The following is a 17,736-nucleotide window of genomic DNA, read 5'->3' on the forward strand; positions in this document are numbered from 1 at the left end:
GCTGGCAAAACCACTGCTTAACTGCCTGCTTTGCCACCAACTCCCTGGCCACTTGTGTTAACAAGCCCTTGAGCTCCTTTTATCAAAGTATCCGAGTATGGAATATTCTTGGACAGAGGGCCCTCTGATCCCTCCTGTATTGAATTGTATTGTGACTGTACTGTCTTCCCAGATGTAAAGCGCTGCGCAAACTGTTGGCGCTATATACATCCTGTATAATAATAATAATAATTAAGGCTGCATTCACACCTGAGTGTTTAACTTTTTAGGCAGAAAGTCGTGTTTTTACGCCTGTAATCTGCCCAAAAAGAAGCTCATGGACTTTTTTTAAGCATCAGGAATTTTTCTTCGGGTGCCTTTTTGAAATGAATGGGATTTTGTTTGTTGGGCATTTTATGAGCGGAAAACGCTCAGGTGTGAATGTAGCCTAAAGTGTAACCAAAGGCAAAACACCCTTTTGGGTTGTCCCCAGAACAGTAATAGAGGGGAAATCTTCCAATGGGGACACTTGTTCTGGTGACAGCCAGGGATTCACTCAATTTGAGTGGGTCTTCCTCCTTAGTGTTTTGGCTATGGGACATAGGTGGCAAAATCTTGAGGGGTAACCCTCTTACGCTATCCAAAGTGGGAATTTTTAGTTCTGCGTTAAGATTTAGAAAAGGCCTACTATAGAGCTTTTAATCTACATACTTGTTCTGGGTTCATGAATTAGAAAGTAGCTAGGGAAGCTGCCGCTCCAGGTGAGCACACTAGAATAATCAATGTCCACTCAGGAACCAAATGGGTGCCGGCAATGCACAGGATGTGCAAAAGAAGGAAAATATAGACAGCCGCACTCCAAATTCTTAAAAAGACGTGCCCTTTATTGGGTGAAGGAAAAATGCACTACAGGTATCAGCACACAGTGGGAAAAACAGCTGACGCTTTTCACATTGGATATCAATGCTTAGTCATAGCATGGATTTTACTTTCTGTCCAGATGATAGTGATCAACAGTGACTTGAACGGCTATATACACTGGACAGGAGTTCTAGCTCATCTTCATAAATAGCAAGCAAGCTTTGGCTTTAGAAATGTTTAAAGCGGATGTGTCACGGGGAAAAAATATTAAAAGCCAGCAGCTACAAATACTGCAGCTGCTGACTTTTAATATTAGGACACTTACCTGTCCTGGAGTCCAGCGCTGATCGCAGCAGAGCACGAGCGATCGCTCGTCTCTCTGCTGCTCCCCCCTCCATCCACGCTCAGGGAACCAGGAAGTGAAGCGCTGCGGCTTCACTGCCCGGTTCCCTACGGCGCATGCGCGAGTCGCGCTGCGCCCGCCGATTGGCTCACACGCTGTGTGTTGGGAGCCGAGTGTTCCCAGCACACAACGGGCGACAGACGGGATGTGACGGAATGCCCGTCTTTCGCCCGTAGCGTGTGGCCGGAAGTGGGTGCAAATACCTGTCTTTAGACAGGTGTCTGCACCCCCCTCCCCCCTGAAAGGTGTCAAATGTGACACCGGAGGGGGGGAGGGTTCCGATCAGCGGGACTCCACTTTAGGGTGGAGGACCGCTTTAAGTTTGCCAAGAGTTCCAAATGAAACTGTGCTCTCTAGTCTTTATTATTAGCATCTAAACAAGATAGTTGTTACCATTCCATGAATCCGTTGCAAAATGATTCTTTCCTGATTTTTAGTACCATCACTCCCATTGTTGGGAAGAAGAGGAAGCGGAATCCATCATCTGATAATTCTGATGCGGAAGTGTTACCATCTCAGGCTTCGCCAGTAGAAGATGAAGATAGTGTCCAGGTACTTTAAATTCCTTTTTTCCTCCCTACCTGGAGGGCTTGAAAACCCGGATCTCGGTCAACCTGGAGGGTTTTAGTATTCGTAATCACAAAGTTTGTTTTGTGCTATTTTGCACTCTTTATATTGGCAAGTCATACTGTTTTCTTTTTCTTTAGAAGAGGCGATCTAATCGACAAGTAAAACGTAAAAAGTACACTGAGGATCTAGACATTAAAATTACTGATGATGAAGATGATGAGGATGTTGATGTTACCGGCCCAGTGAAGAGTGAACCAATCCTTTTGCCTGGGCCTCTCCCAATGCCTGACGGCGATATGGTTCCCTCCATGCAGTTCTTTGTGGTATGAAAGTCTTGTTTGATGTAGCTTTTGTGGAAAGAAGCCTTGATACAGTGTACAACAGAAAACCTGCTTGGTAGGCACAGAGCTATAGGGGAGACAAAGTGAAAGGGAGCCATTGCAAGCGAAAATTCACTCTGCCTTAGGCCCATGCAACCCTCAGTCTCAAAGTGACGATGCACCCCTTGCCTCGGAGCAGGAGCCTGGTCCAACACCCGTCTCTGCATTCGTTTTTTTAGTTCTATTACAGGCAAAGAGCAAGTTGCTTATTTGATAAAAGCAGAATTTTCTGCATCCAAGTCAAAATTACTCAGACAGTAATGGCTTTAATGCAACCATCTTTGCCCAGGGTTCAAAAATTCCATACCTCTTCTCCTACTCCCCATTTCTTTAACCAAGTCGTATTCTGATATGCCTGCCCTAGACAAGGCAGACTCGCAAGGGAGGGAAGAAGACATCGAGGCAGTATTGGAGCTATGGAATATTTGTATTGCTCGGATTCCACTATACTTCCCTGTTCATGAACAGATGCAATCAACACAGATTGCATATTCTATCACTTCATAATACATTTTCAATCCCCCAGTATCTTTGCTGGACTCTTTCCAGTTGAAAATTTTGTCTTCGTGTGGTTAACCTGCTTTCTGGGTCTTAAACCTCTCACTACACATTTTGACAACATTCCTTGCTTCAAATATTCTGCAGATAGTTTTGGATGCTCTTTTTTGCTCTTTACTCTTGCAGAACCAACACCCATGCGAACAGTTCTCACTGCAATTTCAGTATATTAAACTTCTGTGTGTGAGCTTGGCGGGATGGATGTTTAAAAATGTTTTTTTGTTTTTTTTTTACACTGTCCTGTGAGCCCAGAGCAGCAGGATGAAATCGTATCCAGAAGTACCAATTATACACAAATCACACACTAAAACCAGCGCTTATGAGACTCAAACACATGGGCTTAATAGCAAAAGTGAAAAACTAGGTCCATTTATTAATCATAATTGGGTATAATAGATCCAATACAAACATGGATAAAGATAAAAAGATTATCCATATGATAAAAATCACAACTTGCAGTTCACAATTGACAGTGCTGACATCCAGTTCACAATTGACAGTGCTGACATAGCTCAAAAAGCTCCTGTAGATAGTGGTGTGTACACAGTACCTTAGACTGGCTTCCCGTTCGCAGGCCGGCGGCAGTCGATAATAGGGGGGCCCTCCAATATAAACCATGCAAACCGAGACTGTGGCTCGGCTAGGACGGGGAAAACGCACCACCTCCGTCCCTCCAGATGGATGACGTCACACACCTGCGACGTCTCCTACTGGCGTCTATGGATTCAAGCAGCGCTATGGGTTGAATGTGCCAAAGGACACAATCTTCCGCTATGAGCGTTGATACGCTGCTGCTCTCTGGTGGAGAAATGTAAGAATGTCCACCCTAAGTGAAGAGTCCTTGATGCACTTAACCAGCTTATAAAACAGGACAATTTTGGCTGCTGTACAAATTCCACTTTGAAAAAGCGCATAGAGCGCGAAACACGTTGTCAAGGCAACCCCTTCCTAATATATTTTTCATCTTGCACCACGATCCGGTCAATGAGGAATTTTTTCAGCAGACAAATTGTCCCGTTTCATAAGCTGGTTAAGTGCATCAAGGATTCTTCACTTAGGGTGGACATTCTTGCATTTCTCCACCAGAGAGCAGCAGCGTATCAACGCTCATAGCGGAAGATCGTGTCTTATGGCACATGGTCTTCTGACATGTATGGACAGTGTATTTCAGTTTGTTTCTAGCCGGTTACTTCACTTCTGGCCGCTCTCCATTCCCGATCTAAGGGCTACAGCGGAGGGGCTGAGCGGAAAGCACATCGCTCACATAACCTGGCTGACTTTAGAGGGGGGTCCCAGCCCCTTCCGCTGTAGCCCTTAAATCGGGGGGCACGTGGCCGGCCACAAACAAACTTTTAAATGGGTCAATTTTCTGCAAACCTGTTCAGTGTAGTAGGGCTTAGTAGAACAGGGAGTCTGGCAGGAATTTTTTTTTTTTTTTACTTTACAGACACTTTAAGTCTGGTCCTGGATACGTTCTAGTCTCTAAATCCAACAAACTACCACTGTTTGTAGCCAGGACCAAGGATCCTCTAGCCATAGCCCCTTGGTAATCCCTGGTCTTAGCTCAGGCAAATTTGTGCCTTCCCTCCAGTGCAAATTTTGTCTCATCTGATAGAGCAAGAGAGGAAAACGGTGATTCTTGAGGTACAAAACTGGCCCAGAAGTACCATGTACACAGGCATACCCTGACTTTTAGCAGACAACCTCTGGCCTCTTTCCAACAGGCTAGATCTGCTATTTCGAGGCCCTCTATTCCAGCCTGTTTCTCTGTCCCTGGCTTGAACAGTAAAGAAGTTGAATCCCAGGTCTTATAGGGGCCTATTATTCCTAAGAAATGCAAAAAAGTGTATATATAATAATGCGCAAACCAAATGCTTAGTGTAAATCAGGCTGCCAACATACCATATGGATGTAAGGTGAAAATGTAGCGCCCAAAAATATAAAAAGACCCCTAAAAAGGGAGAAATTGATGTGTACCCTGAAGGTAAATGACTTAAAGTCTAAGCCTAGTACCTCTTAATACACAATGGTGAAATTGTGGAATTGTGAGGTGGGCATTGGGAGCTGTGATGTGAAAAATGCTCCTATATGGCAAAAATCACATACAGATCCGTGCTATAAAAAACCAACAAGCAAATATACATATGTGAAATAACTATGATGTGATCACCATACATGTGTAAAAAATAATTATATACAACAAGGTGATAAATAAAACTAAACTAGATGTTTAGTAATGAAATGAAAAAGAGTCAGTGGTAAGGACAGTCCTCCAAAGCCAGTATTCCACTGTTGCTCAAGTGTGCCTCAGTATTAAAGGCGTAAACCCAATCCTGCAAATATCAAAAAGTCTGCTGGGGAATGTGGAGTCTAAATTGCACATATAAACTTCCAATGTTGGGTGGAGCAGATATCTTCAATACCAAAAATCTTCAGTGCTGGACAAGTAAATAAATAAATGGGTGGGTACCCTTACCAGAACTGGTGGACCCTCTCAACCACCATACGGTGGGAGGGTCGTCAGGGCTTGTATAGACCGATTGTCTGGGTCCAGGGGTCCTCACTCCGCGTGTCCAATCCAGAAATGGTTAATGAAGCACTTGTTCTTCCAAGATAGATAGCCAAAGTTGGTTGATCGATAGTAGCTCAAAACACCCAAAGTGGTAAAAAAGGAAAAATATAGAGGTGCTCCTCGTAGTGTAAAAACATTTAATAAAAAAGCATTGCAAATACACACACGTGGCAAAGAATGCAGTAAAAATATAAAAAACTTCAAATAGCCACACAAGAAATGGGTCACTATGCTAGCAATCAAACGAAAAAATAGCAAAAGTAAAAGTAAAATACAGCAGCACAACTCCCACCTTGGATAAAGGTGTGGGGAGTGTTCCAACAAAGTTGAGAGTGCAATGGGGATGCAGTGGAGTAATCACCCGACCGGTTTCGTCGCTATCGGACTTCAACTGGGGTATCTGGTAGCCTATTATTCCTACCTTTCTAAAAGCCACTTCTAGGACAATCTCTTGTCATACTTGGAGATCCTTATTTGAATGGTGTGAACACTTAAATTCCAGTGAAAAACAGACCAATTTTGGTGTTGCGCTGGGGAACCACCATCAACCAGTCCACTAAAGAAAAGGATGGTGACTATTCCATTTTTCAGTTAAGTGGAGCTGATTGAAGGTAGTGGGTGTAAAGGAACAGGAGTCAGTTTACCTCCAGCCGCCCATAGAGCAGAGTGGGCTGTGCCCGTGTCCACTCTGCAGATACTGAGCATACACAGATGTGTCATCTACCCGCTCTGCTTTGATCAGCAGGGGGATCTATGAGCTGTTCCCCTGCTAATCAGAACTGAATATGTCCCGTGTAAAAGGGGCCTAATGGTTCATATTTGGCAATGGTTTCTGTAAGCATTGAAAAAAAAGGAATGATTATTTATTTTTTCTTCCCCCAAAGGAAAACCCAAGTGAAGAAGATGCTGCAATTGTGGATAAAATACTTTCTATGCGCTTAGTTAAGAAGGAGGTAAGGAAAATCTAGACCTAACTGATCCCTCCAGTATTCTCTTACTGATGAGCCATAACAGGGTTAACATTTCATCATTTATTTACTCATGTTTTAGCTACCTTCTGGGGTGTATTTTGAAGCAGAAGAATATTTTGTCAAGTATAAGAATTAGTAAGTATCTTTCTATTGAAATATTGCCTCCAAACTTATGAGTCAATTACTGATCTGTATACTCTGTGGTTTTAGCTCATATCTGCACTGTGAATGGGCAACTATTCAGCAGCTTGAGAGAGACAAACGCATTCATCAGAAGCTCAAGAGGTTTAAAACTAAGATGGCTCAGATGCGTCATTTCCTACCAGAGGATGAGGAGTCCTTTAATCCAGACTATGTTGAAGTGGATCGAATCCTGGATGAATCGCATAGCATTGATAAGGACAATGGGGAAGTTAGTCTGATCTTTATTTAAATAAATGTACTTGTATTTCTGTGTGCGTCTTTGTTTTCATGTAGTGCAAAGTAAACAAATCTTTACAAGGTAAAGAACCTTGATGTGTTTTGTTTACTATTAAGTCATTTCATTGTAAATACCAATAATTTGTACTTTTTTTTTTTTTTTTTTTTTTTTTTTTTACATGCCTCCACATTTTGTGACCCATGTTAGCTTATGGGTACATCTAGTCCAAAGTAATGGCTGTTCAGGATTATGTTGTGGTCTGTCCCCAGAACAGAGATTTCTCTCCATTTGCCCTGGTTACCTTCATCACCGGGACAGAAGGGGAAATCTAAAATGTAACCGTTTACCCTGTAACAGAAAGGGGGAACACTTCCAATTGGGGAACTTGTTTCAGTAACAACTAAGGAACTTTTTTTGTTGATTTTATTGCTTTCAATTACTATTGTGTTTCTCAGATAAGTGAAAGGGAATTTCCCCATTATGACACAGGTGTGTGCAGTCCAAATTGTGAGCTAATCCTGTTGCTTCTCTTTTGCAGCCTGTGGTGTATTATCTTGTGAAGTGGTGCTCACTACCCTATGAAGACAGCACCTGGGAGCTTAAAGAGGATGTAGATGAGGGAAAGGTTGACGAGTTCAAAAGAACTGAATCCCGACTGCCGAATCTCAAGCGTGTGGTATGTGACAAATTGTAAAATATTTTGGCTATTCAACTGTACAAACATGGGTAACTAATTCTATTGTATCCGTACCTCTCAAGGCACGGCCTGCAGCTACATCTTGGAAGAAGTTAGATCTGACTCAGGAATACAGACACGGTAACCAGTTGAGAGAATACCAGCTGGAGGGAGTCAATTGGCTGCTGTTTAATTGGTACAACAGGTAAGAAGAGGTGACTGTTATGCTAAAAATGTGTGTGTTATAGTTGAACTGATGACCATGCAATTTGCCCATGCAAAATCTAGTGACCTTTAGTATAAAATTAGGTTTACTTTAGTGTACATGTAGTATTAAAGTAGTTTATTCAAATGAAGACCATAAGTCTCACATTGAAGGATTCAGGTTGTGTCATTGACCGTTTTGTTATGGATTTGGGGGATACAGAAAGTCATATATTGTCAGGTTATATGGCCGTCCACAGGAAATTTGGGCAAACCTAAAAAAAAATTTAGACCACACCAGGATAATCTAAAGTCATCACCTGAGATTGATCAGAGCTAATTACAGGGAAAACATGTAACGGTTTATGGAATAACAAACTGTAACGATTCCATCCTAAAGCAAAATTAAACCTCCATATAAAAAAGAAAAAAAAAATCACATAATGTACTAATATACACAGCATATTGGCACATTATGGCAGAGTTACCTGCCAAGTGATCCCCTCTAGAGTTGCAGTGTCAACGCTCTTAAATATCACACGTGCTTCCATCTTCTCCTTGACTCTTTGGTCGCTCTATATCACACCACACATGTATGCATGGGATTAGTATTGGAGGCTTAGGGGTGATTGGTTGGCAGGTGTTGGCGCTTCAGTAGTGTATTAATTCCATTATTGCATCGTAGCCACCAGATGATATGTGGCAGCTTGTCACTAATTTAAATGTCAAGCCAATTTTTGTTTTCAGCAGTGAAAGACTTGGTTGCATTACTTCTGGCAGTCTCTATCCCCAGAGCTACAGCATCCAAGTCGGTAAAGTTGCGCATGTGCATATGATTGGTCCTATCCCAGAGTGGGGGCGGGCAGTGAGAGATGATTTAATTATTTCTCTGCTCGCCCACACCTGCACCTCTGTCAAGAGCAGCCTTCGTGACCCTGCTGTACAGGGCGTAGCAACAGTGGGATGGGCAGTGAGTGATTTCTTCTCTTTGCTCGCCTGCCGCACTGCTGACAGAGCAGCCTTCGCGGACCGGCCCCAGTCTGTGGCCTGGGGATCCCTGCTGTAAAGAACGTTTGATTGCACAAGGATAAGGTAGTGTTTAAGCCCAGAACGTTTTACCTACATAAGGTAGATAGAACCTCCCATCTTAAAGGGGTTGTATAGGTAAAAAAAAATTCCCCCTAAATAGCTTCCTTTTACCTTAGTGCAGTCCTCCTTCACTTACCTCATCCTTCGATTTTGCTTTTAAATGTCCTTATTTCTTCTGAGAAATCCTCACTTCCTGTTCTTCTGTCTGTAACTACACACCGTAATGCGAGGCTTTCTCCCTGGTGTGGAGAAAGCCTCTTGAGGGGGGAGGGGGCGAGCAGGAGTGTCAGGACGCCCACTAACACACAGCTCCTTTCTCTACCTGCAAAGTAGAGTGTCCTGACACTCCTGCTCACCCCCTCCCCCCTCAAGAGGCTTTCTCCACACCAGGGAGAAAGCCTCGCATTACTGTGTGTAGTTACAGACAGAAGAACAGGAAGTGAGGATTTCTCAGAAGAAATAAGGACATTTAAAAGCAAAATGGAAGGATGAGGTAAGTGAAGGAGGACTGCACTAAGGTAAAGGAAGCTATTTAGGGAAAACCTTTTTTTACCTTTACAACCCCTTTAAGGTTAATGTTCCTTTGTTCCTCTGTCCAGATGCAGTTAAACAAGATTCCCCTCTATTTCTTGTAGTTTGAGTTATGAGAGTCAATTTCACAGCTCTACGTCCTTCAGAAATGTTTATTCTCTTTGTCGTTTGTGATGGTTCCCATAAGGATGAATAAGCTTTCTGATCACCATTTGCTGGTGGCTGTGACAGGACCTCGTTCACATCCCTATGTGATTTGTGAAGCATGTTTTTTAATCTCCATTTAAAATCCACGTACCAGGGTGACAATGCAGGAGCATAATTGGGCCGCAGATCAGGATAGTGTTGTCACCTATAAAGGATTAAGTGCCTGAGCAAAGGCCTCCTAGTGGGATCGCCAAGTGTTCTTTAATGAAAGCCTCAGTTTTTTTTTTTTTGTTTTTTTTTTTTTTAAATGCTAAAATTGACTTTTAAAAATGTGCCTAATTGGGCCGATGTGCAAGACCATGCTGTTGTAAGGTTTAGACTTTAAAGTAACCATTATGACTGAATATTCTAATGACAAGAATATACATTTTGTTCCTGCAGGCAGAACTGTATTCTGGCTGATGAAATGGGTTTGGGCAAGACGATCCAGTCTATCACATATCTGCAGGAACTGCATAACGTTGGGGTGAAAGGTCCTTTCTTGGTGATTGCTCCTCTTTCCACTATTACGAACTGGGAAAGGGAATTTGCCAGCTGGACTCTAATGAACACCATTGTTTACCATGGCAGCTTGGCCAGCCGCCAAATGATCCAACAGTATGAGATGTACTGCAAAGACTCAAAGGTCAGTTGTGTGTACTGTGTAGCCTAAGTATTTCTTAGTTTATTCACCACCGAGAGCATATTCAAGACTATGAAGTAGAAATGTTGTCCGAGGGGGGGGGGGGGGGGGAGGCAAAACGTATTTCTCTAAATGATTATTGGGGTTCACTGCAGACCATTGGGTATTCTGCCTGCCTCTAGAACAGGGGTCTCCAAACTGTGGCCCGGGGCTGGATGTGGCCCTTGGCTTACCTTTATCCAGCCCTTGGACACTATTACTCCCACTGACATCAACACAGGAGCACTATTGATCCCACTGACACCAAAGATGGGGCACGATTTTTCAAACTGACCCCAACAATGGGGCACCATTTCTCCCACTGACCAGCAAACATACCAAAGATGCATTCCTCCCACTGAAGCCAGGAACATTTCTACTTCCAATAGCAACAGTCTGGCCCCCATTAAGGCCGGAGGACAGTTAACTGGTTCTTTGTTTAGAAAGTCTGGAGACCCCTGCTCCAGAATAATGGATTTTAAGTTTAAAGAACCTTTAACTTTTTTTTTAAACTCTTCTGTGTGTGTATGTGTGAGATATATATATATATATATATATATATATATATATATATATATATATATATATATATATATATATATATATATATATATATATATATATATATATATATATATATATATATATATATATCTATATATCTATATCTATATATCTATATCTATCTCACACACACACACCTCTTTTTCTAAGCCGGATTGATGCAACACCCCCCCCCCCCCCCCCTGCTTGAAGCCTTTTGGGATACCCATATCTTGAATCCTAGGAGGCTTCAGGGCTGTGAAGTGTGCATGCACTGTAAACATCATTATGAAGCCAGCTGCAATGACCCTGAAGAGACAGCTGCCCACCTGATGACTTTGCAGTGAAGATGGCTGTGTAGGACCTAGCATGCAGTGGCTTTCGACAGGACATTGCTGGATTCGCTAGGCAGGTGAGTATACTATCCATTTCAGCCCACCATACCAAGTAAAGGGGATTAATATTACATTTAACCCCTGGGAGTAATGTTCCTCTTGGGCTTCACTCTCTGTGGACTATAATCCTCCCTCCAGAGTCCGGTTTAGTCTTTTTCTTTTTTTTCTTTTTCTTTTTTTTTTTTACTAGCTAGGTGATTCATATGCAAACTGCCCAGACTTTACCCCATTGATTGAGTGTGGCTCTTTATTTATCTAGCTAGAATGTGTCAATGGATGCGGTCTATCATTTCTCTCATAGCAAGAACCTTTCATTGACATTTTTTTGTTTTTTAAGGGTCATCTCATTCCTGGAGCCTACAAGTTTGATGCTTTAATCACAACTTTTGAGATGGTTCTTTCTGATTGCCCCGAATTGCGTGAAATTGAATGGCGTTGTGTCATTATTGATGAAGCTCATCGTTTGAAAAACAGAAACTGTAAGCTTTTAGACAGCTTAAAGCACATGGATCTAGTAAGTTTAAAACTGGTATTTATATTTAAGTCCCCCCCCCCCCATGTTTCTATAATTCATTGTGAATATAACAAACTGTCCAATCACTTGGAATTTTGTAGGAGCACAAGGTCCTCTTGACTGGGACACCGTTGCAGAACACTGTGGAGGAGCTGTTTAGCCTGCTACATTTCTTAGAGCCTAGTCAGTTTGCTTCTGAAGCAGAATTTCTGAAGGATTTTGGAGACCTTAAAACTGAGGAGCAGGTACTTGACATCAACCTAGCCAGCCACTAAAACTGATCCACAGTATGTACAACATATTTCATATTCCCATCCATCTATTTGATGGTCATTAGTCTTTCCTTCACTTTGCTGTCGATATTGACAACTTGTATTATATTTTTTGTCATTTACCTTAGACACACCCAAGTTTGCACTGCTCAGACTGTATAATCAAATAAATGTAATCTTATTGTCCATGGTGGCGATTTTTGATGCACACCTCTTGGCTATGTTTTTTTTGTTAGTTAGTTTTTGGAAGTATGCATAAAATGTGTACATGACTGTAATTGACTGCCCCCCCCCCCCCCCCATGTCTTTCCCAGGTGCAAAAGCTGCAAGCAATCTTAAAGCCTATGATGCTAAGAAGGCTAAAGGAAGATGTGGAGAAGAATCTCGCGCCCAAACAAGAGACTATCATTGAAGTGGAGTTGACTAACATTCAGAAGAAATACTATAGGGCCATCCTGGAAAAAAACTTTTCCTTTCTTACCAAGGGAGCTAGTCAGTCCAATACTCCCAACTTGCTTAACACCATGATGGAACTTCGCAAGTGCTGCAACCATCCCTATCTCATTACTGGTATGAGACCGCTGGCTTCTCTCCTTTTTTTTTTTTTTTTTTTTCTCCAACGTTCTTGCTTTGCAACTTTTTTCATTCAAATTTAAATTATTTTCTCTTCCTCTGTTTAACATATTTGCTATTGCTTATTTATTTTATTTGTACATGCAGCTATAACTGTTTAGAAGGCATTAAATATTTATGCTTTTTGTTAATTGTGGTGTGTTTTTCATTTCTTTTTTTACTAGGAGCGGAAGAAAAGATAATGTTTGACTTCCGAGAAGCGACACCAGTGATGCCTCATGACTTCCACTTACAAGCAATGGTGCGCTCCTCTGGCAAATTAGTTCTAATAGACAAACTTCTACCCAAGCTTAAAGCTGGAGGGCATAAGGTTCTCGTCTTTTCCCAAATGGTGCGGTGCTTGGATATATTAGAGGATTATCTCATTCAGAGAAGGTAAAGAATTCAGCACTATGCACCCTATATGTTAAAGCTCATGTTTGTAGTAAATTCTCTAGCTCTCACTACTCTCTCTTCTCTGTGCTTTGGAAAATTGTCAGAAAATTAAGTTGTATGTGGCACGTTTTCAAAACCCACTTAACCACTTCCCTACCCAGTTATAAAAATATAATTTTAATTTTTTTTTGTTTATAGCACAAAAAAAAAAAAAACGGTGATCAAATACCAAAAAAGCTCTATTTGCGGGGAAAAAATTGTCACGATTTCATCGCGCAATTGTCATTCAGAATGTTACCACGCTCCTGTTTTTACCTAGTGATCTGGCCCGTAACACACCTGTATTAGAGTGCCCCCACTCTGAATGAATAAGCACAGGGACACCTTTTTATTAAGCATCATTGTCTGTCTGAAGGGAGTGTTGGGTGTATTAGCAGATTTAAACACACTAACAAATTGAAGGCAAACTCCAGTTAGTACTTTACAATTAGTTATTTTCTTTTGGGATAAAGTTTTTTTTTTTTTTACATGAATGAATACAAGTTGATCATTCTATGCACCCCTGTTGGTGTTAAATGGTTTGTTTCATCTCCGCAACTGATGCATTGTGCTGGAGTGCTTGTTCGTGGAAAAACGGATGTACTCGCCATATTACCATATGACCTAAAAAAAAAAAAAAAAAAAAAATTCAGCCATCGCCTATAAGAAAGCAATATAATGTTTGCTTTCTAGGTTTAATACCAGTTTAGGCCCACACCTCATTGCATGCATTCTCATGCACAGATTGGTAGTAGAAAGAAAACAAGCTGGTGTGTCCAACCAGACTAGAGTGCTCTAGCCAGGATGGTCAACCCCTAGTGTATATGGATTCAGACATAATTTTACATGACTGTCTGAATAAAAAATAAATATAAATATATATATATACAGTGATGAAAATAAGTATTTGAACACCCTGCTATTTTGCAAGTTCTCCCACTTGGAAATCATGGAGGGGTCTGAAATTGTTATCGTAGGTGCATGTCCACTGTGAGAGACATAATCAAAAAAAAATAAATCCAGAAATCACAATGTATGATTTTTTTTTAAATATTTATATGATACAGCTGCAAATAAGTATTTGAACACCTGAGAAAAACAATGTTAATATTTGGTACATTAGCCTTTGTTTGCAATTACAGAGGTCAAACCTTTCTTGTAGTTTTTCACCAGCTTTGCACACACTGGAGGAGGGATTCTGGCCCACTCCTCCACACAGATCTTCTCTAGATCAGTCAGGTTTCTGGGCTGTCGCTGAGAAACACGGATTTTGAGCTCCCTCCAAAGATTCTCTATTGGGTTTAGGTCTGGAGACTGGCTAGGCCACGCCAGAACCTTGATATGCTTCTTACAGAGCCACTCCTTGGTTATCCTGGCTGTGTGCTTCGGGTCATTGTCATGTTGGAAGACCCAGCCTCGACCCATCTTCAAAGCTCTAACTGAGGGAAGGAGGTTGTTGCCCAAAATCTCGCAATACATGGCCCTGGTCATCCTCTCCTTAATACAGTGCAGTCGCCCTGTCCCATGTGCAGAAAAACACCCCCAAAGCATGATTTTACCACCCCCATGCTTCACAGTAGGGATGGTGTTCTTGGGATGGTACTCATCATTCTTCTTCCTCCAAACACGGTTAGTGGAATTATGACCAAAAAGTTCTATTTTGGTCTCATCTGACCACATGACTTTCTCCCATGACTCCTCTGGATCATTCAAATGGTCATTGGCAAACTTAAGACGGGCCTTGACATGTGCTGGTTTAAGCAGGGGAACCTTCCGTGCCATGCATGATTTCAAACCATGACGTCTTAGTGTATTACCAACAGTAACCTTGGAAACGGTGGTCCCAGCTCTTTTCAGGTCATTGACCAGCTCCTCCCGTGTAGTCCTGGGCTGATTTCTCACCTTTCTTAGGATCATTGAGACCCCACGAGGTGAGATTTTGCATGGAGCCCCAGTCCGAGGGAGATTGACAGTCATGTTTAGCTTCTTCCATTTTCTAATGATTGCTCCAACAGTGGACCTTTTTTCACCAAGCTGCTTGGCAATTTCCCCGTAGCCCTTTCCAACCTTGTGGAGGTGTACAATTTTGTCTCTAGTGTCTTTGGACAGCTCTTTGGTCTTGGCCATGTTAGTAGTTGGATTCTTACTGATTGTATGGGGTGGACAGGTGTCTTTATGCAGCTAATGACCTCAAACAGGTGCATCTAATTTAGGATAATAAATGGAGTGGAGGTGGACATTTTAAAGGCAGACTAACAGGTCTTTGAGGGTCAGAATTCTAGCTGATAGACAGGTGTTCAAATACTTATTTGCAGCTGTATCATATGTATCATACAAATAAATAGTTAAAAAATCATAAATTGTGATTTCTGGAAAAAAAAAATTTGATTATGTCTCTCACAGTGGACATGCACCTACGATGACAATTTCAGACCCCTCCATGATTTCCAAGTGGGAGAACTTGCAAAATAGCAGGGTGTTCAAATACTTATTTTCCTCACTGTATAATATATATATATATATATATATATTGTGACTTTAAATATCTCATATTAACATTTTAAAGGGGGTGGGGTTTGGCTTTACAATTTTTAATTCTTAAGACTTAAATTTCGATTTGTCTTTATTTAAAACATAGATATCTTTATGAACGAATTGACGGTAGAGTCCGTGGTAATATGCGCCAAGCAGCAATTGATCGATTCAGCCGCCCAGACTCTGATCGATTTGTGTTCTTGCTGTGCACTCGGGCTGGTGGGCTGGGTATCAACCTCACCGCTGCAGACACTTGTATCATCTTCGACTCTGACTGGAACCCTCAGAATGACCTTCAGGTATAAGCGGATATCCCTGTATTATATCTTTCTGTCACACTCCTTTTCTTCTTTCTTATGTAGAACCGCAATGAAGTACAGTAAAACCTTGGTTTGAAAGGAACTTGGTTTGAGAGCTTTTTTATAGCCAAGCAAAATGTTTTAATATACTTTGACTTGATATACAAGCAATTTCTTGATGTACAAGTAGCGCCATGTCACAACTGAGTATAATAGAGAAGAGAGGCACCTGTAAGTGTAGCAATATGGTAACATTTAGGCTTCATGCACATGGGATGTTTTTTTGACGTTTTTACAGCAGCTGTTTTTTGACCTTGGAGGTTTTTTTCTACAGTTGTTAAATTCTCCATGTTATCCTATGTGTCCATGCACACATAGGCTGTTATGAGCAGTTTTGGGAAGTGGTCTTTTTAAGCAGTAAAAACAAAACTAGTGGGTTCTGAGAAACGTTTTTCAGCTGTAAAAACACTCCAACGCTGATAAATGTCTGTAAACGCTCAAACGTCGCTCACCAGCGGTTTTTAACATTTTTGATCCATTGAAGAAAAAAAAAAAAAGGCTAATGCAAAAACTTTGAATAACTCGTTGCAAAGCTACTGGCGTTTTTATAACGTTATTTTAACCACTTCCCGACCTCCTCATGTACATTTACGTCAGCAGAATGGCACGGACAGGCACATGTACGTACCTGTACGTCCTCTGCTAGATGTGGTCTGCGGTACATGCGGAGGTCGGGTCTGCTCGGGGAGCGATCCGGGACGACGGCGCGGCTATTTGTTTATAGTCGCGATCGGTCCCCGGAGCTGAAGAACGGGGAGAGCCGTGTGTAAACACGGCTTCCCCGTGCTTCACTGTGGCGGCGCATCGATCGGGTGATTCCCTTTATAGGGAAGACCCGATCGATGATGTCATTCCTACAGCCACACCCCCCTACACTAGTAAACACACACACAGTGATCCCTAAATGTTACAGCGCCCCCTGTGTTTAACTCCCAAACTGCAACTGTCATTTTCACAATAAAGAATGCAATTTAAATGCATTTTTTGCTGTGAAAATGACAATGGTCCCAAAAATGTGTCAAAATTGTCCGAAGTGTCCGCCATAATGTCGCAGTCACGAAAAAAATAGTAAAAAAAATAAAAATGCAAAAAAACTATCCCCTATTTTGTAAACGCTATAAATTTTGCGCAAACCAACCGATAAACGATTATTGCGATTTTTTTTTTTTTACCAAAAATAGGTAGAAGAATACATATCGGCCTAAACTGAGGAAAAAAAAAAATTATATATGTTTTTGGGGGATATTTATTACAGCAAAAAGTAAAAAATATTGCATTTTTTTCAAAATTGTCGCTCTATATTTTTGTTTATAGCGCAAAAAATAAAAACCGCAGAGGTGATCAAATACCACCAAAAGAAAGCTCTATTTGTGGGGAAAAAAGGACGCCAATTTTGTTTGGGAGCCACGTCGCACGACCACGCAATTGTCAAAGCGACGCAGTCCCGAACTGTAAAAAACCCTTGGGTCTTTAGGCAGCAATATGGTCCGGGGCTTAAGTGGTTAATGTTCACTGTGCATGAGGCCTAAACAAAGGTACAACATTTAGCAACATCTTGCTACACTTGGAGGTGCCTCTCTTCTCTTTTATACTCTGTAGCTATTGCTGGATTTTGCTTCTAATCCCCTTGTGGAGGCTTCCATTTGTAGATGGACATTTTATTTTTGCACAACCTGGTCACATTGCTATAACCTTTTTATATGGACTATAAAATGAAGGACATATGAATAAATGGTTGTGGAATGAATCATTTGAGTTTCCATTATTTCTGATGGGAAAATTTTGCTTTGCTATACAAGTGGTTTTGATTACAAGCATGTTTCTGGAATGAATTATGCTTGCAATCCAAGATTTTACTGTACTTGAAATTACTATGTACTAATTACTGTAGCTAGCTTATAGAAGGCAACCAGCAAGAACTGCATCCAAACATGCTATGTAACGTAATCCCAAAACAATTGTAGAAAAAACATTTCCTTTTTTTGTTT

The 17,736-nt window shown here is 41.4% G+C and overlaps 1 protein-coding gene across 6 annotated transcripts in view; it reads left to right on the top strand.

The window, feature by feature from the left end:
* Positions 1-17,736, top strand: part of CHD8 (chromodomain helicase DNA binding protein 8) — a 107,905-nt gene that overhangs the window by 41,287 nt on the left and 48,882 nt on the right. For 5 of the 6 annotated variants that reach the window (XM_040352919.1, XM_040352913.1, XM_040352934.1 and 2 more), the window contains 13 exons: positions 1,681-1,795; positions 1,951-2,136; positions 6,208-6,276; positions 6,374-6,429; positions 6,505-6,706; positions 7,254-7,391; positions 7,475-7,596; positions 9,804-10,047; positions 11,359-11,535; positions 11,637-11,780; positions 12,122-12,377; positions 12,605-12,815; positions 15,493-15,688. In XM_040352919.1, coding sequence (XP_040208853.1) covers positions 1,681-1,795; positions 1,951-2,136; positions 6,208-6,276; positions 6,374-6,429; positions 6,505-6,706; positions 7,254-7,391; positions 7,475-7,596; positions 9,804-10,047; positions 11,359-11,535; positions 11,637-11,780; positions 12,122-12,377; positions 12,605-12,815; positions 15,493-15,688 — 2,116 coding nt within the window. The remainder of the gene's footprint in view (positions 1-1,680; positions 1,796-1,950; positions 2,137-6,207; positions 6,277-6,373; positions 6,430-6,504; positions 6,707-7,253; positions 7,392-7,474; positions 7,597-9,803; positions 10,048-11,358; positions 11,536-11,636; positions 11,781-12,121; positions 12,378-12,604; positions 12,816-15,492; positions 15,689-17,736) is intronic. The other variant, XM_040352943.1, reaches the window with a different exon arrangement.

This window comes from Rana temporaria, chromosome 1 (genome assembly GCF_905171775.1).
Source record: "Rana temporaria chromosome 1, aRanTem1.1, whole genome shotgun sequence".
Taxonomy (NCBI): domain Eukaryota; kingdom Metazoa; phylum Chordata; class Amphibia; order Anura; family Ranidae; genus Rana; species Rana temporaria.